This window comes from Amaranthus tricolor, chromosome 5, assembly GCF_026212465.1.
Source record: "Amaranthus tricolor cultivar Red isolate AtriRed21 chromosome 5, ASM2621246v1, whole genome shotgun sequence".
NCBI lineage: Eukaryota > Viridiplantae > Streptophyta > Magnoliopsida > Caryophyllales > Amaranthaceae > Amaranthus > Amaranthus tricolor.
In genome coordinates, this window is record NC_080051.1 from 29,884,097 (window position 1) to 29,910,504 (window position 26,408).

At 32.7% G+C, this 26,408-nt stretch overlaps 2 protein-coding genes across 2 annotated transcripts in view; one reads left to right on the top strand and one right to left on the bottom strand.

Annotated features, from left to right (window-relative positions):
* The first annotated feature begins 6,586 nt into the window (after positions 1 to 6,586).
* Positions 6,587 to 11,395, top strand: LOC130812948 (growth-regulating factor 3). Its single transcript, XM_057678605.1, has 4 exons — positions 6,587 to 7,207; positions 7,667 to 7,864; positions 8,778 to 9,111; positions 10,716 to 11,395. The coding sequence occupies exons 1-4, from the start codon at positions 6,937 to 6,939 to the stop codon at positions 11,149 to 11,151; spliced, it is 1,239 nt and encodes a 412-aa protein (XP_057534588.1). The 5' UTR covers positions 6,587 to 6,936; the 3' UTR covers positions 11,152 to 11,395.
* A 482-nt stretch (positions 11,396 to 11,877) lies between these two features.
* The window catches only part of LOC130812947 (1,4-alpha-glucan-branching enzyme 2-2, chloroplastic/amyloplastic-like), a 28,166-nt gene continuing 13,635 nt past the window's right edge, over positions 11,878 to 26,408 (bottom strand). Inside the window, exons 9-22 of the mRNA XM_057678604.1 lie at positions 26,253 to 26,336; positions 24,757 to 24,878; positions 24,476 to 24,595; positions 23,564 to 23,693; positions 23,371 to 23,481; positions 21,064 to 21,192; positions 20,368 to 20,471; positions 18,502 to 18,646; positions 16,699 to 16,846; positions 16,479 to 16,579; positions 15,343 to 15,420; positions 13,557 to 13,712; positions 12,686 to 12,760; positions 11,878 to 12,501 (exon numbers count right to left, since the gene is read on the bottom strand). Of these exons, the coding sequence (XP_057534587.1) occupies positions 12,295 to 12,501; positions 12,686 to 12,760; positions 13,557 to 13,712; positions 15,343 to 15,420; positions 16,479 to 16,579; positions 16,699 to 16,846; positions 18,502 to 18,646; positions 20,368 to 20,471; positions 21,064 to 21,192; positions 23,371 to 23,481; positions 23,564 to 23,693; positions 24,476 to 24,595; positions 24,757 to 24,878; positions 26,253 to 26,336 (1,710 nt within the window). The 3' untranslated portion in view covers positions 11,878 to 12,294. The remainder of the gene's footprint in view (positions 12,502 to 12,685; positions 12,761 to 13,556; positions 13,713 to 15,342; positions 15,421 to 16,478; positions 16,580 to 16,698; positions 16,847 to 18,501; positions 18,647 to 20,367; positions 20,472 to 21,063; positions 21,193 to 23,370; positions 23,482 to 23,563; positions 23,694 to 24,475; positions 24,596 to 24,756; positions 24,879 to 26,252; positions 26,337 to 26,408) is intronic.

A 26,408-nucleotide genomic window follows, 5' to 3' on the forward strand; every position in this document is an offset into this window, starting at 1 on the left:
AGCATAATGAACCTTTTGTACGAACTCGTCTCACAGTGATACCGTTTCGTACAAAAATATCTCATTCGATTTAGTTTATTCTTATACAAAGATAGAGTGATTTGCTTGTAATGCAATAGCTTCTTGACGCGGACACTTTTAACAAAGACGTTCTTGTTGGACAGCTTACCTAATCAGGCCCTTAAGTAAGCTCCCTTTCTAAGGTTAAGCCTACAAAGTTAAACAACCTAACCCATCACCCTAGCCACTTGTAAAAGTGGGCTTGAATGGATTTCACGAACATATCCATTAACCTGTACAATGGACCAATTAAAGATTAGACCAGACTCAAATAAAATGGTCCGGACTCAAAAGTAAAATGGGTTCAAACGGGTCGGCACTCTTGACTCACCCAACTCAGCCTGCCCAATCTGACCTGTCCTATTTATAGTTTTGTTATAAATTTTCATTGAAATAAGATTGTAAGGTTGTGTAAAATGTCTTATAATTTTAATTAATTATTTTTGACAATTATAAATCAGCATGTCTTGTATGAGATTGTCTCATAGTGAGGCGAACCCATAGAAACAGCCTAAATCATTTATATTTAAAAAAATTTAATGTAAAACTACAGAAATTCTTGTATGAGATGGTCTCACCGTGAGACATGCCCCATAGTTGGGTAAAATAACCCAATAATAGAAACTTTTACCATAATAGACCTTTTGTATGGACTCATCTCACAGTAAAACAATCTCATACAAGAAAGGCTGTTAAAACGAAATTTAAAATGTTTTTTTTATATTTTTTTAATAAATTACAATTGGACCAACCCATATTAAGCTGTCTCACGGTGAGACGATTTTTATAACGAATATATTATTATTATAATTATACTATTGAATATTATAAATAATTAAATATTTTCTCAATTCTAAAATACTCGCTACATAATGATTTTTGACACTATTTATCATTCAAGCTTATTATATATATTAGGAATAATGTGTAAGAAAAATACAGTCAAGTGGAATCTTGTTTGAATCTTCTAATCGCATACTTTCATAATATTAAATTTATATAATTTTTTTTATGTGTATAATTCAATATATAAATGATCATAATAATATATTTGATTGTGTAAAAAATTAAATGTAGCAAGTATATTGAAATGGAGGAAGTATTTAGTAATGCATAAAAAAAATATTATAGGCCCATCATGTTTATATAAAGAAGAGTCCGTTTAATTCAAAGTCACGCCCATCTAAAACCCATCCGTTTAAAGCCCACGCGTATAAAGGTCGGATTCGAACTCTCTTTGGGCCCAACCATAAGTACACTTGAGCCAACATCTGAAAATTTGAAACATATAAGTAATTTTAACAAAAAAAAAAAAAAAAAAAAAATTAAACTTCAGGTAAACTTAATTCCAAAAATAAGCGTTTTCATGTCCGAGTCTAAGGTCGGATATGTCCACAGTTACTAACAGCGAACAAAAAAATTGGTAAAAAAAGTCAAAATTGTTCGTTCGCAGTTATTAACTGTGAACAAAAGGGAGACAATATCATACATTAGATGGAAAAAAAATGAAAGTCATGTTTTGTTTGCTAGTAACCGTGAACAATATGTTTTCCAATTTTTTTGATCCCATCTAACGTTATGACATTCTATCTGTTTTGTTCGCAGTTAATAACTGTAAAGAAACAATTTTGATCAATTTTTTTGCTCGCTATTAATAACTATGAACATACCTAGTTTTAGACTCGTAAATAAAAAGACGCTTATTTTTAAAATTAAATTTACCCAAAATTTATTTATTTTTTTTTTATTTCTTTGGTTAAATTACTTAATTGTTTCAAATTTTCCCAAAATCTCGACTCTCTCGTTGGTAGGAGGATTTTAGGCCAGTAGGCCACTATTAATAATGATCTATTGATAAAGTCTATCTAACAATTCTTAAAAAATCTTAACAAATACTTTCTTCTTCCATACAAATTATTTGTAATATTGCGCAAATACATCATTATTTATTTATTATTTTTAATTTGTGATTAGTTTTTAATTTATAAGTTAAAATGTAGTTAAGTAGAATCTTATTTGATTCGTCTCAATGTAAAAATTATTAATATCAAAGTTTTATATTTTTTGTTATATATAATTAGAGATATTAAGAATTAAATTAATATATTAAACTGCGTGAAAAGTCAAACATTGTAAGTGCTTTAGAACGGAAGAAATAGCAATAAATAGGTTATCATCCTAAAAGACCGACAGGTCGTGAGATGACCTCTTTTTCAACCCAACATCAACTCATAAGGTGAACATTTTTGAAAAATTGAAAAAAATAAGCTTATAAAATAAGTCTTTTTGACAATTTTAATTTCCAAAATAACCGTCTACGTCTCTGAGTTTAAAATTAGATATATTCGCACTAACAGCGAATAAAAAGGAGACAATATTTATGATATTAGAAGGAAAAAAATTAAAACATATTTATTCGTTGTTACAGAAATTGTTTAAAACATGTATTTATAGTTCCTAAGATAGTTCTAGCTCAAAGTAGGAGCAAAGAAAAGTATAAGAAAAGCAAAACCTTTTCATCCATAGCTCCACTTATGAAAAGAAAGAGAGTTGAAATATCCCTTTCCCAAATCTGAAACAAAAAAGGAAGCAAAACTAAATATGCTTTGCTTTGGTTTGGAATTGGAAGCCTTAAAAAAGAGCACACTTGCCGGGAGGTCATGAGTCATGGGTCATGCGAAGGTGTGCTAAAATTAGAATAAGCCTGCATAGGCCATGTGCTTTCTATGTTTTGGTGACAGAAAGCCAACACTTACGCACTTGCTTAACTATCAATATGTTGGGAATATCTCGATTTCAATAAACTATTCTGCTACACTCTTAGATTGCCAACTACTCTTAATTACTCCTACTTGTTCCCTTTTTTTAATCAATCTAATACTTTGTAATTTGACCAGTTTTTGAAGCTACCCATGTTTTTGTGTGTATGTGAAAAAATTAAGGGCATTTTGATGAAGTATGTATTGAAATGGGGGCTATTTAGTTATTCCCCATCATTGGATGCTCAGAATACTGCTCGTTTTTGTAAGACTGTAGTTGTAATCATCATATTTACAGCACCAGCACCAGCACCAGAACCTAGACCAACTCACTGTTCTGTAAATGCTGCTTGTTTCAGGCGGCTTGCTTTGGATTTTCTCATGCCATTATTAGTTCTAGGTGTTATGTGAGCTTCAACTTCATTCTTGGGATTTACGGTTACTCTCTCCATTCCTTTGTGTTTCTTGTTTGCCTCATATGACTCGAACTAGGAGGGAATAATTGCCATGGTTTTATTTTCTGGTTTCACGTTATCTAATATATATACTATTTTAACTGATAAAAAATTTTTATCATACAAATTAAATTTTGTAACAAATTAAGTAAAATTTCAATTCACTAATATGAAAACGTTGTAATAATTGTCAAAACAATAAATACCTCCTCCTAATCTCCTATTCTTGCTTTATGTCTCATTTGAGATTTAACTCTATTTATCAATTATTTTTAATCTATATTTTATCCTTAATCTAAAAGTTAAATATAGTCAAGGTGGATTTTTTTAAAATTTTTGTAATTTTTAATTATGCATCATAATTAGAAATTTGATTCGTTAATAGCACGATCAGATACGTCCCACACACAACGCATGCTCGTGTCCCACACAAGGGTGATTGACACAATATGATTGGCCACAATACAATTCATTATATGCATGACCCGCCATAACACGATTTAAAAGACAGATAGCCCTAAGAAGTAGGAGTATATCTTATTGTTTATATTCAACTTAATTACACAATCTCATTCTTTGAATCTTGAAATTTGTTCCTATATATATTTTATATTGAATATAAAAATATCTCAAGAGTGTCCTCACAAGACAAAAACTCGAGTTCTACCGCACATGAGGCAAGTTGGAGAATGACTTTTTGGTAAATAGTCCTCTTTTTGGTCAAGTTGTTCATGATGCCACCATGTACAATTACAACTAAGGGCGCTCTCTTTGGAAATTTTAAACAAATGGTCACGTGAGAAAAGAAAAATGACCTTTTCTCCTCCGTATAAGTTTGAATAATTTACTGAACACAAACAAGTTTGAAATTACTTTTATTTGTTTGTTCATTACTTCTTATAAGTATAAATTACTATAAATATTTAGTTGTAATTTTACAATCTATATTAAATTTACTTATAACTTTAAATAAATACTTAATTGAGTTATATTGAATAGAGTATATAGCATTTCTTAAAGTTACAATCAACAACTTTAGTTTCGCCAAGTTGATTCTCTAATATGGTATCAAAGCCAACATACTAAAAATGTTACCGGTTCAGAATCTCAGTTACTTCGTATTCAAACAAAATATTTAAATCAAGTACAAGAAACTAGAAAAGACGCTCTCGTGTAAAGAAGGGCATTAAAGTATATTAGTATAACGTAAGACTTTAACCGTTACGTTTTGACTAAGTCGTATGATATTTTTATAATATTTATGAATACTTCGAAGTCAAGCTATAACAAACTTTACTACAAGTGTACAATAAATTTCCATAACACAGTCTAATACGGTGGATGCACAATCTTGGCCTAAATCGGAAGGAGTTGTAATTACCAAAAATGGTGCAATGCACATTAGTCAAGAGTGTATAGTAGAATGTTGTTTCTCGTTGTGAAGAGCATACTCTTGATTTTGTAAGTGTTTCACAAGTACACGCAAATCCGTACTGTCATTCAAGATGGACATGAATAGTAAATACACACTAACCAGGAGTGAGGTTTGAGATTTTCTTTTTTAAAAAGTAAGATAGTGATAAAGATTTTAAATTGCTATATTTTATTTGTCTTTTGAATTAAACTTTTGGTTAAACATAAAAAATTATTAAAAAGATATATGAAAACAACGAGAATATTATTATTGGGGTGTTTGGCAATTAGTTATTGGCTGTTGTTTGTTGGCATGTTTGACCAGTTGAAATTGTTGACTGTTTCTGTTAGCTTTTAAAATTATTAGCTCTTTGTGGAGTTTTTGGGTAAATTTGTTGGCTGTTTTTAGAGAAAAAGTCGGCCAACAAGCCAAAAGTCGATAAAAAAGCTAGCTGGAGCAGCCTTTTCGTTTTGCTTAAAAGATAACTTTTCAGCTGCTGTAAAAGTCATTTACCAAACACTTTTTTGGCTGTTTGACCAACGAATAAGCCAAAAGCCAACCAAAAAGCAAAGCCAAAAGCCATAAGCGAAAAGCCATAAGCCAAAACTGGCTGTTGGTGGTTGGCTTTTTTTGATTGACTTGTTTAACCAGTTAGAAGTGTTGAATGTTTTTGTTGGCTTTTAAGCTAGCTGGAATTTGAAAAAGCTAACTGTTTGTAACGATGTTTGATAAATTTAAGTATTGACTGTTGGCTGTTTACTAGAGAATAGGTGGGCCAGCAAGCCAAAATCCAACCAAAAAAGATAGCTAAAACAACTTTTTCATTTTGACTTAAAAGCCAGCTTTTTAGTTGCTTTAAAATGTATTTACTAAACTTTTTTTGGCTGTTTGATCAACCAATAAGTCAAAAGTCAACCAAAAAGTTAAGACAAAAGACATAAACCAATCACCCCTATATCTACACAATTTAAATATGATTATCTCCTCTCTTAATATTTATGAAAAATGTGCTATAGGCCTATAGTATAATCATGGATATGACTGTGAAAAAATTGACAAATTTTATAAAAGTCCTATGTAATTTTTAAAATTATGATATTTTTTTAATAATTTTAATATAAAAATACTAAATAATTTAACATTGAGGCCTTTAATTTTTAGAAGCTATTAAATAAATCATTCTTACAAATTTGAAAAATAGATGGAGCATGAAGTTATAGGAGTACTTTTAAAAGAAAATATCACTAATATCACTAATCTAAGAGCTATGCCAATGGTGAGCAAATTGCTCACCAAATGATCAAAATAAAAATACTGGACGTTCATTATTTTAATGGTGAGCAAAACTTGCCTACGAAATAAGTAAATTGTAACATATTCATTTCATGAGTATTTTTTCTATCTCGATCCACGAGAAAATTATTTTCCACAAAATTTATAAGTATTGTTTTCAATTATACTTCTATCATTCAATTTTTTTTCAAAAAATTTCCACCACCATAAAAAAACCAATTTTATATTTACTTATCACAAATTACAAATCACTAATTTTGAGAATTTAGATAGGTATTTCACAAGCATTTAAATGCACTAAACTACCTCTCTATATTTAGTCAAAATCGATTTAATAATATGATATTTATCTAATTTTGTAATTAAATTTAACTTTAACTCAACTTAAAAATAAATTTAAAATCATAGAAAAACCAATATAAATACATAATCTAATTTTAAATGAACTTCAAACAACTCATTCAGAATGGACCCAATAACTCAAAATTAGTAAAAGTAGTAGTCTTTCCCTTGTCTTGTTTTTATGGCTTTGTTTGTCACATGTCCCAAAGCATAGAAAGAGAGGAAGGAAGGAAGCACTGAGCAGCCTGCAGGAGTTATCTTCTCTGAATCAAAACTTGTTCCCATAATAAGTTTCTTTTATTAATACTTTTACTCGCTCTTTTTTCTCAACTGTCTTTTCTGACTCAAGCCTCTCCCCTACCCACTGCCTCTCCAAACAAACCCTGCAAACTTTCTCTTTTCTACCCATTTCCTTCTGCCAAAGTTATTAGTAGTACCTGCCAAACTTATAAAACTACCCACACACATAATTAATCTGCCACACCCAAAAAAAAAACACCCATTTGAAAAGAAAAGAACAAAACAAACCCTCAACACCCCACCAATTAGCATAAAAGCCAACCTGATTATACTCTCAAATCTTCTCCCTTTTCTCTGATTTATTTCTCTCTAAATGGACTTCAATCTGAAGCAATGGAGAGATGAGCAGCATGAGTCAGAGGATGAACAACAACAACCTTCTGCTAAAATCCCAAGACAACTTATTCTTGATTCTCCCCAACATCATCATCATCATCATCATCATCATCAACAAATTTCTGCCCTTCCTTTGTTTGTTTCTGCCGAGCAATCCCAACCCACCAAAATTACTACCCATTTGTCTTCTTTCTTAGATCATTCTTCTACTCCTACTGCTATTCCCACTTCTACACCCACATTTCCAAGTAAATCTTCTCAACTTTCATGGGTTTATTTTCCTCTGTTTTTTTGTTTTTAGTTTGACTAAGGAAATGAAATGTATCAAAAAATCAACTTTGGGTTTTGCTGATTTTTCTGAATGATGTATTCATGGTTTTAAATCTCTTCCTGGATTTGGTTACTTCATTGATATATCCTGACAAATGACAAGAGAATGTGCTAAAGCCATATTGATCATTTGGAACATTTTATTTCTAAGATGAATCAACATTTTCTTGTCAAAAACAATGCCAAACTATAACCCAAAAGATTAGGGTAGACGCTATATGAATCAACTTATCAGTTCTAGCGATAATGTTGACCTTTATTTTCCTTTGTTTTTTCTTCCCCTATTATCTTTATGTTATTATTATTGTTGTTCTCATAGTTTGTAAAATAATATGTTTTCTGGGTATTAATCTTTTGTTGTTTGATTGTGAAAATAGGGGTAGGTGGAAGGTATTCGTTCAGCATAGCACAATGGCAGGAACTAGAGCTACAAGCTCTAATATACAGGCACATGGTGGCTGGTGCATCTGTCCCTCCTGAGCTACTTCAGTTGGTGAAGAAGAGTCTCATAACTTCCTCTGCTGCTTCATATTATCTTCATCATTACTCTTCTCATTTCCAACCTGCTGCTGCTTGTGAGTTTTATTACAATTAACTAAACAAATCATGACTCTGGCCTTAAAATTGTCAAATTTAACTCATTTCATTCATGGGTAGTCTTAATTTCATCATATTCTTTTGGATTTAAGTGCATGATTGTTGCTAAAAAGTTAGTATCTAATCCAATCCAAGTCCCAATATTCTCATATAGAATCATAACATAACAAATAAATCATGACTATGTTCAAAACATAACTTGTTCTTTTTATACTTCCTCCGTTCCATAATACTTGCTCTATTTTCTATTTTTGTCAATTTCATATTACTTGTTACATTTCCTTTTTTTTTTTAATAAAACAATCATTTAAAGTTCTACCTACTCCTATTTTTATCCTACTCTATACTCTATATACTCTATAATAAAAACTATATTATACTCTATAAAGTAACTTAACAACCTATTTTTCCTTTTTCTTTTTCAATTAACAATAATAAAATACTATACTCTATAAAGTAAACAATCAGCAGTAAACAATCAGCTACAGTGTAAGTCAATCACTTTTTTTAATACCCGTGCCCATGCAAATGTAGCAACTAAAATGGAACGGAGGAAGTATGTTTCATGATGATTTTGTCACTTTGGCTTCTATACCATGTCTAGTAGTCAACTTAACAAAAAGATCTAGGGGGAATTAAGCTTGAACTTGTATAACGGGGCCATTTGATTCAGAACCCTAGTATAATATTAAATTGTATAATATATAATACAGTAATGGTAGCCTATTTGGTTCAAACACACATGAAGAGATAATGTCTAGTCCATTCTATATTAGTATCTAGGATTCGCCTCAAATTGTAGCCCCATGATGTTATATTATATACTATCGGTTATGATTTGATCTTGCTAAATTTATTGACAATGTGTATGTTTTTGAATGCAATAAAAAGGGTTGCAAGCAGGGTATTGGGGAAAAGGATCCATGGATCCAGAACCAGGAAGGTGTAGAAGAACAGATGGGAAGAAGTGGAGGTGTTCAAGGGATGTAGTGGCTGGACATAAGTATTGCGAGCGCCACATGCACCGTGGCCGCAACCGTTCAAGAAAGCCTGTGGAATTTCCTGCTGCTTCTGTTTCTGTTGCTGTTTCTGCTGATAATTCTCTTGTTAGCAGTTCACTAAATAAGCCTTCAAGCTTTGTATCTGAATCTGTGGCTGCAGATACCCATTTTTCCCTCTCTAGATCAGGCACTCCTTCACTTGATGCTTTCCAGTTGAATCCTGGGTAAGAAATTTTCTTTTTGTTGATTTTAGTTCAACTTATGTGTTCATATCATTCGTTAAAATGCTTAGATGAGTTATTATAAATGCAACGTCTTTATGATAAGTGCATTGGTCTGCCTTCTTTTGCACCCTCCCCAGGTCATGTCTTGGGCGGGATTTATTGGTGATGATGTGTTATTATAAGTGCTTAGCATATTAGGAGAAGAATAGGCTTGTCAAGCCGACCAATATTTATGTAGCAGCTAACTAAATTTAATTAATTTTTTAAGCTGTTCAAACCAACCAACAACTGTGATTTATTACACTACTACATTTGTATGATACATACAAACTCAAACTTAAATGTTTATATGCTCATATTCATCAAACTTCAAAGATTTTTTACGTTTTACGAGAACAATATGATAATATACATGAACATTTTTTATACTAGAAATTTATTAATTATTAACCTTGTTAAGACTTGTTTTGAATAGGCGTACTCAGCCCATAAATTGGTATATGATGAAATTCATTGTAATGTCTCTATTGATGTTGTTGTGTTTATCCACTTTCCTGTCCATTTGGTTCACCTTTTTGGTCCCTCACAGGGAGTAGCGTGCGAATAATACACTTGTAGATGGTACTTTATATTTATTTATGTTCCAGTTGAAATTTATGACTATGCATTAATTGTTGTTACGGTTTGAGACGTTATACTGTGGAAAACTTGGGCACCAGTGGAGGACCACTTTATTCATACCACCTTTATGGACAACAATATATTGTACGGATAATTTGAGTTTATGTGTAATTTTGCAATTAAATTTTCGTGTGATTATAAGGACTTATCATAATTTATGCAATTAACACTATCTAGATTTGTTTTAGAATAAAAAAGATGCACAACACAAATATGTGTCAAAACAGTCAGTTGTAAAGGTTTCAGGTCAGGTTAAAATTTGATACGTCTACACACGAGCAAATGTTAAATCTTCTCTCCGTTTCCTTAGTGATTGTCCTATTAACTCAATATTTGTGAGTATGACCTGTTGCGGTATTTAACCAAAAGTTAACCGATTTGAAATCTGATCGAAGCGAATGACACCCGTTCGAAAACGACCAACCAGATAGCCCGAATGAACACCTCTAGGGATTACACCGAATAAAGTTGAAGGCAATCCTAAATTGTAAAAATTAATCTATCAAGTAATTTATTATAAAAATTGGAATCGTTATTTTTGAAAGAAGGTAAAATCAGAGTGAAAACAGAAGATATGGTGAAAGAGGGATGCTTTGTTTGGTTAAAAGCTTTGTCAGATCAATGATCTTACAAAGGGGAGACTGATTCTGTATCTTATAAAGGGATGGTAGGGGAAAAGGGGGTGTAGCAACTAGCAAGGCTGTAGAAATCTAAGCTAAAATCTAATCTATTGGACAACAAATTTTGATTCTGAAGAAACCTGACCTAAACCACTCTCTTTCAGGAAGTACTGACATTTTTGCTTTACTTGTACTACATTATTAGATTCCTGTATGTTTTTTGTTTTGTTTTGTTCCTTGCTTTAACATGGAGTATATGAATGAATATTTTTCACATGTTTTGTTCTTTTCTTTATTGTTTAGGTCATCTGATAGGAAAACCTTGTTTGGACCTCAACATGAATCATCAGCATTAGGAGATGGTGGGAAATCTAGTAACAGCAACAAGGTGTTAATGCACTTATTTGATGACTGGCCGCGATCCGAGAACTCTAATGGCAGCACTCTTCCATCATCTACGAATCTATCGATGTCAACATCAGGAAACTCGTCTTCGGATTTCTTGAGGTTGTCAACCGGGAATGACAATGAACTGGGTCGAACAGAAGGGAATGCAGGGACAGAAAGAGGGCACCAACAGTTGAGTTGGAACGCAGGTGGGTGGGGAGCAAATCAAGTGAGTTCAATGGGAGGACCATTAGCCGAAGCATTGAGATCATCAAGCAACTCATCGCCTACTAGTGTCTTGCATCAGTTACGTCGTTGCTCTGCTCCTGACACTAACTTTGTCAGTGTTTGAAATGGCCCAGATGTTTTTTTTTCTTTGTTCTTTCTACTAAAGGATAAAAATAAAGATTTCTTTTATATTTTGAGAAATGTTTGTAATGTAAGTTTGTAACTGTACAACACTGATATTTTAGGATGTTGCAACTGAAAATTGCAGGGGCGTTGTTTTAGCTTTGCCACAAGAATGGATCCTTATAGCAGAAGCAGACCATAATATGTGATGATTTTCCTAATGCTAATGTGGTACATTTTTCGGACACTTTAGTGTAATATGTGATTTATTGGTTGACTCTGTAATTTCTGTCGACGAGGTAACATAAAATGAGAGTGCATTGCGTGTTGTGACCATATAATCAAATACGAACTGGAATATAAGTAAAATAATTGAATTGGTACAACTACTTTGCTACATTTTACTCCTCAACGGAATGAATTATAACGGATTTTTAACGTTATTTTTTTACTGTGGTTATTTGTGAAGAATAAAACAAATTGTTTTCAAGTCCAAAAACAAAAGAAATAAATTGTTTAAGAATAAAGAAAATAAACAAATAGATGAAGAGAGGAGGAGGATGAAATAAAGACCGAATTAGAATGAATGTTTAACGAGATTAGGGGAAAGAGTAAAAATTATTGTCAAAATATAACAAATAAATAGACACAAAATTCAAACCATAACAAGTTCAATAAAACTGCGCATGTAAGTGCAATCTGAAGCATAAGAAAACACCTTGCATAATAATAATAATAATAATAATAATAATAATAATAATAATAATAATAATATACCATAAAAGCTCCCAGACTCGGAGTACCATTAACTGTTAATTTTAAGGCCTATTTATTAAGTTATCTCCAACACAATATACAGAGATACTATAAACATTTACAGAGGCCGGGTAAAGGTGTGTGAATTAATTTACTAAAATTTGGCCATCCTGGAATGGTTTGTTATTTTGCTCATGCTTTCCCTAAGTAACCGAATTTCTTCATTTTCGAATGTCGTGTTTATGAAGCAGTCTATCAGCAGACACACAGCAATTGGAACGCGCTCAACATAGAAACGAGCCCATGCTGCCCAAAATATGCCCACAACAGAAACAAGAAGCTTCTTCCCTGTTTCGACACATTACACTGCAAGAATTATCTGCAATGGTCATTCCTCAGTCGGCAAAGCTAATTCTGCTTCATCTTCTTCTAAAGCAAGTTCTGATACATCTACTAGTGCATCTGGTTGTATTGCATCTTCTACTGGAGCATTAACTATTTGTTCTGCTTCATCTTCTACTAAGGCATACACCACTGCTGCCCGGCTAGGAGCATAAACCAAGAAGGAACGAGGTCGATTATCATAAGATCCCTCCTGCAGATCAAGTTTTTATGAGCTATTAGACAACATGCAAAACAGTTTGTGCGAAATTCAACGATAGATATCTGAAACCATTTTGGGATGGGCATCACTTCCTTGACCTCCCCCATAAAAAAGGTGGTATGGTTATACAGGAAAATATATGCATGCACACACGCACACACACACACACACTTACAAAGGTGAAGTGTTCCGCATTGTGGTCAATTCTGTTGAATCCGCCAAACAATGCAGCATCTGAATCCAAAACAATCTGCAAGAGGAAAACAAAAGTTAAACCACCTTGTTTTTTGTCATCCAGGAAAAAATGCAGGAAATTACAAGTTTTCTACTGTTTTACTCAATTTTTTTAAGAGAAAAGTCACAAGGATACTGCTGTACAATAATTAGTTCATATCTAATCTAGCTAAATGTTAGAAAAATTCTAATAAGAAATTATTCCATGCTGTATCAACTTCTTCCCATCATATCAAAACTTGAATTCCAATAGCTTATTGAATATCAATCCTTTACACGTGTGGATTAAAAATCGCGACATTGGAGTTTTAAATCACTTTGACTTCCAAAGTCCACTGAAATGTTTACGAAACATTTTGCTTGAAATTACCTTAACCTTGTCTTTAGTGAAATGCAAGTGATATCATTCTAGCTCATAACATCGGAAGTTTTATGGGAATTTGACAAAATATTCTTCTTCAGAGTATATTATATAATCCTTTGTCCCATTAACATTGCTAACTTCACTGCCACTAAAGTAAACCATTCATGCTCTGAAGAAAGAATATTTTTTTCAGAATGAAATAAGATAATTCGATGGTGATGAGACGAGGTAACTAGAAAGTGGCATCTGATGCAGATAGATGAGATGACTATACAAAATTCTTCCATTAAAATCTGCATTTCAAAATTCAATTTGGAGAATACCATATTCGTTTTCTTTCCAGTGACATACATTTTACATAGATACGATATTATGCTCCCCCCCCCCCCCCAAAAAAAAAAAGACGAGGGAGGGGCGTCTTGCCAAGGTCTAAAATTAAGAAGCATACCTTGTACTTTCCAGGCTTCAAGCAACCAACACGATAATCAAAGTAGCTATTTGACCAATGAAAATTGAAAACAAACACCAAGTTCCCTCTTTCAAAGACTATGATCCTATCACCTTCATCTTTACGGGATATATACTGGTGGTCTGAAGTCATGAACTGCAAAAGATATAAAGAAAATCTTTGATATTGCCAATTTTTCTTCATGTTGATATATACAACAAAACAGGAGAGTATGACTAAGGACACATATGAATAACTTTAAATTAAGAGGAAATAGGTGGCATAATGACAAGACACCCATCCTTTCAAGGAATTCTCTACAGACTCTTAACACACCAATGTCCGACTCACAGCCATAGCCATGATTTTATCCTGAACAACAATATTTCAAAATTAATAAAAAAAAAATGTCACCATAACATGAAAATATCATGATTTTTTCTCTAAATTATTATGATAATTATAATTACGATCTATCTTTTAACTAATTTTTTTGTCTGATATCATTATTCATCCCATTAGTCTTTGGGGAGCTTTATTAAATGAGTCAAAGCATATACAAATGAGTCAAAGCAGGTTATGTTGATACACAGATAGATTGAGTCAACCCATTTAGTTTATTGAGTTGAAAAACACAATCAACTTGCTTATGCCAATAAGGGTTTAGGACCTTAGGTTGGATTACCTTTCACAGTCCTCTACCTAATACCTATCAATTTATGGGTATAACAAAATCCTTCTTTTTCCTCCCTTCCATATAGACAATAGATGTATGTTGCATCACCAACGCTGAGGCCTTTGGTAAAGCAGCGTCTTGTTATTATACAATAATATATTAACAACAAATATGTACTAAGTGATGATTTGTTGAAAGCACTCTTATCTTTGGCGAATGAATCTTCACAATCTTCACTTAGAAAAAACTTTAGTGTGTTTGAAGATATGTTTAAGGCACTTAAGTCCGAAAAATAGAAACAAGTTACAGGCATTTACTCCTTTGTCCCAAGAGTTTGCACAACACACTATTGCACAATAATTAAGAAAATGGTGGGAACAATTAAAATGTCTGGATTGGATTAAAAGTGAGAGAAAATAGGAGGTGTGTGTGGATAAAAATTAAAGAAAGTTGTGGGAACATTACCAAAAATAGAAATGGTACAAAGTAAAAGAGAGGAACCAAAAAAGAAATATTAACTAATTCATAGGAACAGTCCCACTGTACTGTGTCCTTTCTCGCACAAAGATACTTGGATGAATGTAGAAATACATGATGAGATACCAATAACTTCACTAAAATCCCAGAATAATGTACACTAATGAATTGCGTTTAGGATGAATACGAAACCAGAAACTATAATGCCATAAGAGTTTGCTAGAAACATTGATTATAGATTATGTAGAGCAAATGTATCCCTAAAATGATGAGTTAAATATCTCAACCCATACTCTCGATTTATAGATAAATTGCAATGTTTCATTCCCACTTATTATGTACAAAACCACACATAGTTGTGACACATTATGTCCATTCAATGAACCAACGGAACATTTTGTGTATAAAAGCCTCGAACACGCAATCTGGGTGCTCGAACAATATTTGTAGCCTTTGGGAATGTTACTACCATACTCCAACTGTTCCTTTGTCCAGTCATCAACTAGATGAGACTGGCTCCCCCCGAACCACCAAAAGTTCCCCATGGTTGAAACAAATACAAATTCAATGCTTACTATAACATGATCATTATGTCAGAAATATCACATCTTAAGATATTAAAAGAAAACATACACCAAAATTTTCTTCTAGATGCTGCATTGCCTGATCAAACTCTTGCAATCCACGGTATCTTAGATAATCCGCATCTCCCTAAAGACATAAAAAATAAGACAAACATGATGGATAATTCTAGTACAATTTCAGGTTCTTAAAAGAGCGTATAAAGTAATACTATCTAAGTGTGTTACCGAATGGGAGCACTTCACCATGTAATAAATTCAGCCCAAGTTAAAAAAATTATGGATATCATCAATGAGATACTTCACACTAAAATCAAATGTTATCAATGTTCATTCCTTAACTGCATCACAGGAAAACCTGACTTTCCACTTGTTCAAAGACTTGCCCAAAAATCATTACCCTTTCTCCCACTCCTCTACCTATTTCAAACAGACAAATTGATTGAAATGTTATCATAAATCATGTCAAGCTATGTTCACTTTATCTTTAATCACTTTCCTTTCCAGTCAAAGAAAAGCTTGCCCCTTCGAGAAGAATCCAATGAGATTTGAGAACATCAGAAATCAGTCAAATTTACCTTTCCATTTTATCTGAAGACAAAAAATTCAGTCATTTACCCTCCACCACCTGCCCCAACTGAGACAAAATTTGCAAGTTGGTTTCCCTTTTTAAACTGAATTGTATCACTTTAATAACAATACAACAACAATTCCAAAACTTAAATCCCCAAAAGAGGTTGGCTGCATGAACCAAAACAAAGCAACGAGTGATCGTCGCTAATACATGCAGTTAAAATACAAAAATGCTGATATATATTCAGCCAATTAAGCAAATACAACATTTCGAAACCATTTCAAACCAAAGATAACACAATACTTTTCAGTTTTAGCAAACATAAGAACCAAGAATTAGTGCCGGTAGAAGTTTCAGTATTCTTATCCACAATCACTTTGGAAAACCGTTACTCAGACAATCAATTTATGGTATTATTTCTCAGAGCGATCACAATCATGGAACTACTTTCACGGACTATTTGAATGGTTTGCAGCTGTCATAGGTGCAGCGCGATATCTCATTTGTGGTATCAACAAAAGCCTTACAACACAGATGTAGCCAATACCTAGGTATTTTTAAAAATGTGAACTCACATTATCTCAATAGGAATATACAGTAAATCAATCACATACCAAGTCGAACCTGCGCCGGCATTTATCATAACTGTTATTATTTCCTGGGACAACTTTACCATTTGGAAGATGCTGATCACCTCGGGGAAAATCTATCCATTCTGGCATTTGTCAATCAATCATCAGTACAAATACATAATACAACTATACAAGGATCAGTATTCAAGGAAGAAAATCACTAAAAACAGTTAAATAGTCAATAGATGTTGACAAGTTTTACCTGGGTGGCCAAATTCATTTCCCATGAAATTAAGATATCCTTCTCCACCCAATCCCATGGTAATTAGTCTGATCATTTTATGCAATGCAATTCCGCGATCTATGCGTGGAGTTGATGGCCTATCCAAAGCCATAAAATCATACATATCCTGAAACCATTGGAAGTTAAATTCAAAATTAATAAGGATACGTCAATTTCCAGAAATCCAAATATTTAAACCAAACTAAAAAGGGAGCCAGGGACTCAATAACCATAAGTGGGGTAAAAAGCATTACACCAAAAATAGGGAGAGCATGGAATCACACATAAAATGTGCAACTCCAATGGTAAGTTAAAGGTCCACAGTTCAAACTTAAAGTGAAATAAACTCGTGGCAGAACAGGAGACCCATTATTATACATACATAGATGACTTTGGCCTCTAATATAAACCGAAAGGGGTTCATTTTTGGAATTAAGCAAATAGCCTTAGGCATTTAGGGCATTGATTGATTAGGATTGATGGTAGTTGTTTAATTCTTTAATCTTCCAGATTGTTGTGTGTATATGCTAGTAATCTAGTTTTTGTAACAATGAGAAGTTACAGCTAATGCAAGGCTTGGAGAGTTATTTGTTATGAAAATATGAAATGGAAATTTTGGGTTTCACAAGGTTTTTTGAGTATAAATCTTGAGATAGCAAAGGAAAGAAGATTGAATGGGTGATGGACGTAAGTATGACATTATTCGGCAAAAAGACAAGTTTCAAACAAATTCTGTCACAGGTATAACATTGCATAAGTTTTCTCGACAGAAATTGTTAAACTGAGTTGATTTATATAGTTTTCGAATATCAGAAATTCAGAACTAGGCGATTACCATTCCAAAAAAAGATATATATAAAACGAGGCTTTTACCAAAAAAAAAATGGTCATTTTAATTGGCAAGAAAAGTTAGCATTCATTTTTTTCCTGAAAGAAGTCTGTCACAAATCACAATGCTACTATAGTTCCTTCATCTTAAATTATTATGAGAAATTACAAAGGTAATAATAAGCTAGCATAATGCATTGATGAATATGATTAAATCTCCCAAATGAAAATAAGTTCAGAACTTTGGTCGTTAATTGAACAAGCTCAAAGCAAACTACTCTGAATATGTTATTGGCAAAAGAGATGAAAGTAGTCCGCAAACATAGTCCTAGAAAAACATGTGACTATGTAAAGCACCATATCTAACTAAAGAATCTCCATCTCAAAGCAAAAAGTCGGATTATCTCACATCTAGAATATCTAGTTTAAAATTAATAAATGTTGCAAGGCTACCAAAATTTCCAACATATTCCTTCCTCTTTATGCACTTTCATTTGTCCGTTATTGAAATTATACCCCTTCAAATGTGGTCCTATCACTCTCTTCAACCACATAAGCTCAAACATTCCTCCCTCATCACATCAACAACACTACAAAATGCAAACTCAACCAATCCACTCCCAGTCCCCCTCTTTTTCATGTCAAATTCTTGTATAGAGTTCAGTTAGCACTCGCCAGCGTAGCCTACTGTCATCCAGATTGTTTTTTATCACTAGTTTCAGAAGTAGCCTATTTTTTCTTTACCCTTAAAAGTCTAATCAAGAGCATACTGAAAAAAAATGAGGGGAGAGAGGCAGAAGTGGCTAAACATGAAAAAAACTTACTTGGCATAAAGTCCCTTTACCTATATTATTGCTAATCTAGCTTCTGTAACTGTAAATTCAGATCTGTACTACAAATATTCGAGAAAACAAAAAGAAACTGTACGTAATTTGAAATTCGGACTAATCAAACCTTGTCCATCAACCAAAATGCAATTGTTTTATCACCAACAAGCGCTTGATCATGACTTTCAGCATACGCTACACATTTCTCGGCCCATCTTCTGTTGGTGAGTGTGTGAACAATGTCACCCATTCTCCAGTCTTCATCACGTAACCTGCAGACAGAGTTATGAGATAAAGGTAAATTATCATTGCACAATTATACACTGGATTACCAAAAGACATTTGTGGCAACTTTGCACCTTTCATAATATTTCCTCTCAATAGAAAATGTCTACATGTCAGCTAAATTGAAACTACATACCGTTTCTTGATTTTTTTTCTTATAAAATATCTAGATATAATAAAGCACACTAAAGGACTAACAAAATCTAAAAATATATTGTACTTTGAAGAGGACTAATGAGTGAGAAGGAAGTACATCAAATACACAACTAGGGATGGCAATGGGTTAGACTCGGCTCGGATTATACATAGTCCGACTTTGCTCCGGATAATAGTTAAACTTTATTTTTCAATCCACCTCTACTCGGAGTCTGATTATACATACTCCAAGTTTGCCCCAACTCGGACTCTCGGACCTCCAACGGAGTCGGATTATAATCAAACTTTACCGTTGTGATATTGTACTAATGATTTTAAAGCATACAAAATTAGCAAAATATATTTTTCAAATACAATTTAACAAAAAAATATGTACTTTGAATTCAAGTTTAACAAGAGAAATAGTCCTACTACAATTTAACAAAATTTTCTCGCATTTTGATTTGGCATATTTTATTTCTCTTGATCTGATTTGTCGTATTTTGATTCATTAATCTAAATAAAAATACCAAGTAGTTTTTCAGAATTGAAAATTACAATTAGTAAGAGAAAGACTTGAATTAGTCACGTCTAGAGTTTTAAAGGAAACAAAATATTGGGGTAAAAGTCAAATTCGAAGTCGGATTTCCTTTAGGGCTGGAGTTGCACCATTTGGTATGGGCATGCAAAATAACAAATGATGAGAGCGTAAGCGTACCAAATGTCCACTTTTTTTCTTTTAATCGTCCACAAACTTATTCTATCACTTCATCTCATCTACTCATTTCTTACATCTACTTGTATTTTGTCTTATTCGCAAACTTCAAATTAATATTACACCCAAAAGAAAGGGGTGCAATTTTATGGGACAGAGAAAGTAAAACTTCATCTGATCTCTATACTCGTAATTGCCTTTTTGGGATTGGAATGTTTTGAAAAAGTTCCAAGGTAACCTTTTTGGTCTCTCTCGTCAGCTTAGTACAAGAAATTCTTTAGCTTTTTCCCTCTATTTGATTACATTGATCCCCCTAAAAAGTGTGTCAACCTCCACATTTCCAATAAATTTGGATGGGGGAGTAAAAAACTAAATAGTTCCACAAGAAAAAACACTTTCTATGTTGGTAATTGGTAGTATAAAAAAATTGGAAAATGTGTACGAAGGTTATCTATACAGGTTCATACCATCTTCTATTCTGAAATAGAAAGGTTTCCGCAACTTCCCATCTCTCTCATGTTCCTTGATAAAAGAAAGAGTGAGTTAATAACTGAAGACTGGATCCATTGATCTACAACTTTAGAATATGGCTTAATTCAAGTTGTAAATTTGTATTTTTTCTCAACAGATCAAGTTGACAAGTTAACCCCTTTCCCATCACATTAATCCCTTTTGTAAATTTAGATTAAAGTTTATTTCAAGTGGATGCATCCAAGCACATTCCTGAAAGGCTGACACTCACATGAAATAAAATGAAAAAAATCCATTTAAGTGCGGTTCTCAAGGAAATTAATCACGTTGATTGAGCATCACATGGACAGACAACATGAACGATACAGGTCAATTAAGGTGACTTACTTGAGAATCTCTATCCATTTATCAGCAATAGCCATATGGAGACGATAATCGAAACCAATACCACCATCGTGTGTAGGAAGACAGAAAGTTGGCATTCCACTAACCTGTAAGCAACAAAAAGTGAACATCTTGAAAGCATAAATAGTATATTGTGAGATAATAACACCTATAGTACAAGCTTAACAAAAGTAGCAGCTCTTAACTACCCTCTATTTCCTGACCAAAGCCATACTAACTAAGCAAGCAGCAAAATTGATGTACATTTCAATTGAACACATATACATAGTAGCTGATAGGTAGAATCATGAATATATGAAAATTCTCAGCAAGCAACAAAGGAGACTAAAATAGAAAAAATTACTATATTTGAAAATAAACATTTCATTTGATCACATATACATAGTAGATGATTGGTAGATAGCGTATTCAGTAATTTTAAAATGAGACGTAATATAAACATGATTACACAATACTAAAATGTTGTAAAATGAGTAATATTATTTATAAAAGTGCAATCTCCATATTCTAAGATGTAAGAGAGCGATAAGAAGTTAAGAACCATTGCCCGACGAGTAAAACTTAACTAATTGACCATAAGAAGTGCATTGAATCACCTCAGATCTAAGTGACCCACAAAAAATGTTGAAACACAAATAAAATACCAAGAAAAGATCTCAGAGAAGTTAAGTAGCATACATCTTCACCAATAGTTACAGCCTCAGGGTATAACCCATGTATCATGTCATTCACCAGCATGAGGTAAACGACAGCGTCAACATCGGTTGCAAAACCAAAATATTCATTATAATTTCCTGTAAACTCTACCTGTCAATAGATAAAAAAATTAAATTAACATTGCAGTAACTCAACATGAAATGTAGAGGAAGAAAATAGACAAATGAAACAAGTTAACAAGTCCATGTACCATACCACTGATTGCTTATGTAAGATTATGCACTGATAATACATCGCTCTTCATCCCTTTTCCATTATTGAAACTCCTTTTTCAAAGTAATGACTTGTTTGAAGATATTTAATTTATTGTCTATAACCCTTTGATTTGTTCACTAAGATGGTAATGTACAAACTGAGCATATATATATATATATATATATATATATATATATATATATAATGAGAACCATGAGAACCAATCTCCCTAATAAAAATGTGTTACTTTACTACAGCAAATGTGTTACTTTTGGACAAAAAAATGTTACTTTTGTTTTAAAAAAAAGTTGGTACTTTTTAGCAAAAAGTGTTACTTTCAGAAAAAAATATATATTTTTCCAAAAAACAAATATAATATAAAGTAACACATTTTTTGCAAAAAGTAACATTTTTTATGTAAAAAGTAACACCTTTTTGTGAGTTTTTTTCAGAATATTTTTCTTAAAGTAACACTTTTTACCCTAATAGTATCATAAAAAAGAGTAACACTTTTTTGCCTAAAAGTAACACCTTTTTAGTAAAAAGTAACACTTTTTTTGTCAGGCAGATTGGTTCTCACTTGAACTTCTTCATATATATATATATATATATATATATATATATGTAGGTTTTGGGTCATGTGAAAACCAATTAAAATGGTGAAAAGTAAAAACAAATGTACATAAAAGCTTAAATGGTGTACATATTCTGATGGAAATTATGTAAATGTTGGAGATTTTCTAAAAGGTGTACATACATATTTAAAAGTTGTACATATTAGGATGGTAATTCTCTAAGTAATATGAACTTTTTCCTTCACAAAAATATGTACACTCTATAAGATAGTATGTACACTTTTTATTACAATATGTATATCTCAGTCTGAATTTCAGTTTTCACCATTTTAGTATATATCACTTGCAATTCAGACAGTTCAGTGTCTAGATCTGTTGTTAAGGATTCCTAATCCAGAGGCTGTACTTTTTTGCGCTATCTTTGCTATACACTCCCTCTAATTCAATTTAGTTGTCCCATTTGGTTTGAGCATAAATATTAAGAAAATGAGGGGACCACCTAAAATAATAGATTCATGTGCAATATTGAGTATTTTTTAATATTTAAAATTGGAGAAGACCACCTAAAATAGTTACCCATGTGCAATATTGGGTACCTTAAAATTAAGAAAATGAGGGGGACCTATAAAATGTATGTCTTAAAATGGAAATGGGACAATTGAGGTGAACTGCCCAAATAAGGAAATGGAACAACTAAAAAGAATTAGAGGGAGTATATTATAGATTTACACCAAATCTTGTTTCATTTTCAGTGGCAAAATAAATGGGCATTCCTAAGAAGAATTTGGTTTCCAATATATGGTCATTTGGTTGGAGAAGGAACGCTAATCTATAAAGATAATTGTACTCCTGGGTACACAAAACAGATGTTGAAGGTTCATGGCATTTCAACAGAATTAGAATCTTTCGATTTGTTACCTGTTGTTCGAAGATACTACATTAAGAAGCGAGTTCAAACTTATTGAATATGTTTCATTAGAGCATCTTGTGCTTAAGCTGCAATGTATGTTAGTTCTCTAGGGTGATTCTTCATCAATTGTTCTTATATTTAGCAAAAAAATACACATAATAAAAATAAAACAACTAAGTATGCCCCAAAACATTTTTTTATTGTTATTTTTGCATTTGATGATTGAAATTAATTTTCATCATATATTGTCTACACTTCACAACGCACAAACATTACAGACAATCAAAGAGAAAGGTGTGGTCAATCTTGAAAACAATGCTAAGTAATTTCTACTCAAACTGTCGAAGGATGATACTATATTCAATATTTTTTAAGGACATGGCACCAAAAAATGCTTTAGTATAAATTTGAGTTAGCCCAATCACCAATACTATGTAAAGCAAACTATCTGTTGTTTTCAGAGGTACTAAAATCAAGAACACTATCTTGGGTCTTCGAGAAAAGGTTCGTATTTAAAAACAATCTAAAGATAAAACAAATCAGCAAAGAACGAACTGAAAGACACAAAACAGGATAGGGAAATACTACCTGCAGACCATGGTGAGTGTACATCATTGATGTTACACCATCAAATCTAAATCCATCAAATTTATATTCTTCAAGCCACCATCTTGCATTCGATAGAAGATACCTGAGCACCTACTGAAGGTGACACATAAATTACATAGAACATTTGCAAAAACAGAAAGTGTATTACATCAATAAGCAGAAGAATACGTACTTCCCAACTTCCATAATTGAATAGGCGAGAATCCCACATCCAGTGATAACCACGGGATCCAGAGTGAAAATAGTGGCTATCAGTTCCGTCAAACATGTTAAGCCCATCTAGAACATTATTGGATGCATGGCTGTAGTTCATCGAAAATTAGAAAAACTTACATATAACCCAATCAAACAACTCAACAAATACGCCAAAGCCTAAATCCCAACATATGCTTAAGCCTTGATCAAACTCAAGTTAAAAAAGTTGAAGTTCATCATGACAGCAAATGAATGTAAAAAAAAAAATATATCTGGGTACAATGTTGAGGTCAATCAACCAAACCATATAGAAGTCAATTATGTCTAGGAAAAATCACAAAAACATTACATTACCCTAATGCCAAGTGGTTGGGTTTGGGAGATTCGGATGTACGAAACCTTGCCCTTGAAATAATAAAAACCAATTTAAAAATAAACTGCTAAGAAGACACGAAAAATCGTATTCTATTCTTCCATAATACATTACATTACCCCACAATGTCACTAGAGAGCCAGCCACTTACGCGGGAAACGGGAGTTACTCTTGTAATAACATTAAGGTCGTGTTCCATACTTCCATTTAACCCTTGATTGCAAACAATAATAACAAGGCTTCACATAAATAAGCAACGCTTGTGATTTAATGAGTCATTTAAATCTAGTTTGTTATAATCCAAAACCAAAGAAATATGAATTGTGGCTCCACTGGAAATGAAAAGTTTGAAATTCTTCCACAATGACATTATTGATGCCGTAAATATATAGATATTGACGTAAAAACAAAATACTTCTATAAGATACACATGCACCCAAAAAGAATCAACAAAACAAATGATATCACGCTTTTCATTTTTAAGTCTTCAACTAATATCGATAAATACAACTTTACCTATGAACGATATCCATAAGGACGAGCAACCCAAGCTCATGAGCTCTATCTATCAAGGATTTGAGATCTTCTGGACTACCAAAACGGCTGCTTGGTGCAAAAAAATTTGTCACGTGATACCTATGACAGAAAAGTATGACATTTCAGCCTTTCAGCCATGACCACGGTAGTGAATAAGAGAGATAACTACCGAGACAAAAAGTAATCCGTGAAAATACAAAGAAAAACTTTTATGCAAATTATCACAAAAGCTAGAAAGGTCATTAAAAGTGAAACTATACCCAAAGCTTGCATAGTATGAATGTTCCTGAATAGCCATTATCTGAACAGCATTATAACCAAGTTTTTTAATTCGAGGAAGGACATCATCTCTAAAGCTCGCATACGTATTAATTTTAGGTTCCTGCAAGTGAAATTCCAAAAATTTAAAAATGATACAGCATTAGACAGGGTTCAGATGATAATTTATGACCCTAACGGTGTAAGAAAACACAGAAAGATGGCTTGAAATTGATGACTGATGAATAATAAGAGAAAACAATAGCATAAGGATTTTTATGAAAGCGGAACTGCAGAACTTCTTGGGAATTTTTTCAGAGGCAAAGGCCATTCACTCCCAAGCAGACTACACTTATCATTAGAGAGCTAAGGTACAGAGAGTACTGAACAACCAAAATACTGAATGGAATAACTATATTGCCAATTTTTATTGAGTTTGCTCCATCATTTTTAGTAATATGAACATGTTCATAGCTCGGAAATATAGCCTCAATGTTTTTATCCAAAGATCATTCTTTTCCACTTGGTCGTTGGAGAAAAAGACAAAAACAAGCGAGTAGAAGTACTGTGTAGATGAGATAATTAGAGAGCAAGAGTTTTTGGATGAGAATTGAGCGACAGAAAGTGTAAACAAATTTAGAAATGCAACAAAATAAAGAGAACGACCTCAAATGGAAAGTTCAGCAAATTTTAGGGGGTAGAGGGATTATGAATGTATGTACGTATGTGTGTGTGTAGATATATATATTTATGATTCTTGAAATGCGAGATTTTTCAACTGACAATCATTGAGTACTGACTACCAAGGATGTCATCCAAAAATTGACAAAGCTGATAAATAATTGCACAAAGGACAAATAAGTAGTTGGAAACATATTAACAGTGTTCCTCTTCATTCTTAGTTTTTTATTTGTCCAATGTTGGGTGACTGGAGCATCTTTTTCAAAATCCTTGACTGACCAAAAGTGTACATCAACTACAAAGAAGATAAATAGTTGACACAGACACATTTTTTGATAAAGAAAACTATATTGATTTAATTGCAAAACATAAGGACAACAAGCACTCCACAAAGAATTCTATATACGCAAATACCACTTTCACCTCCTTGGAATATTTCCCAGATGGTTAAACTCACACATCCATGTCTTCCAAAATTATGTATTATTTAAGTCAAGGGGCACTGGTTGGCTGCCCATCATATCCTACATGTATTGAAAGGTTTTCCATAATTCTTAGTAAAACATCTATATATATGAATGTGAAATTTAACACGTTTATCTCTACAGCTATCAGTAAGATATTGCACATGACATGTAAGACACCATATGCATAAACACTTAAACATACAGAGAATACTATTTACTCTCATAGCAAGGTAACAACTCACTACAACATTTCGTTCAATGTATAGTTATCTAAAAATAAACCAACACTAAATGTAGATGTAACCTGCACTCTTGCAGTCAAACCATGGAATAGGAAGAAAAAGACGCACCATACTACTCATGCCAACGTGCGACTCATAGATCCTTAGAGATTGTGGCCTTTTTGGTTGAGGATGCTTGAAAGAATACTTTTCCTATCAAGAACACAATACGGTAATTTTTACTCCACACATGAAAAAACAAAATCAGATGCACGAGTACAGAAG

Bases quoted from the DNA above. Each gene is read 5' to 3' on its own strand.
- LOC130812948 (XM_057678605.1), top strand. From the start codon at position 6,937: ATGGACTTCAATCTGAAGCAATGGAGAGATGAGCAGCATGAGTCAGAG. The intron at 7,208-7,666 runs GTAAATCTTCTC...TTGTGAAAATAG, and splicing joins TTCTACACCCACATTTCCAA to GGGTAGGTGGAAGGTATTCG. The intron at 9,112-10,715 runs GTAAGAAATTTT...TTTATTGTTTAG, and splicing joins GCTTTCCAGTTGAATCCTGG to GTCATCTGATAGGAAAACCT.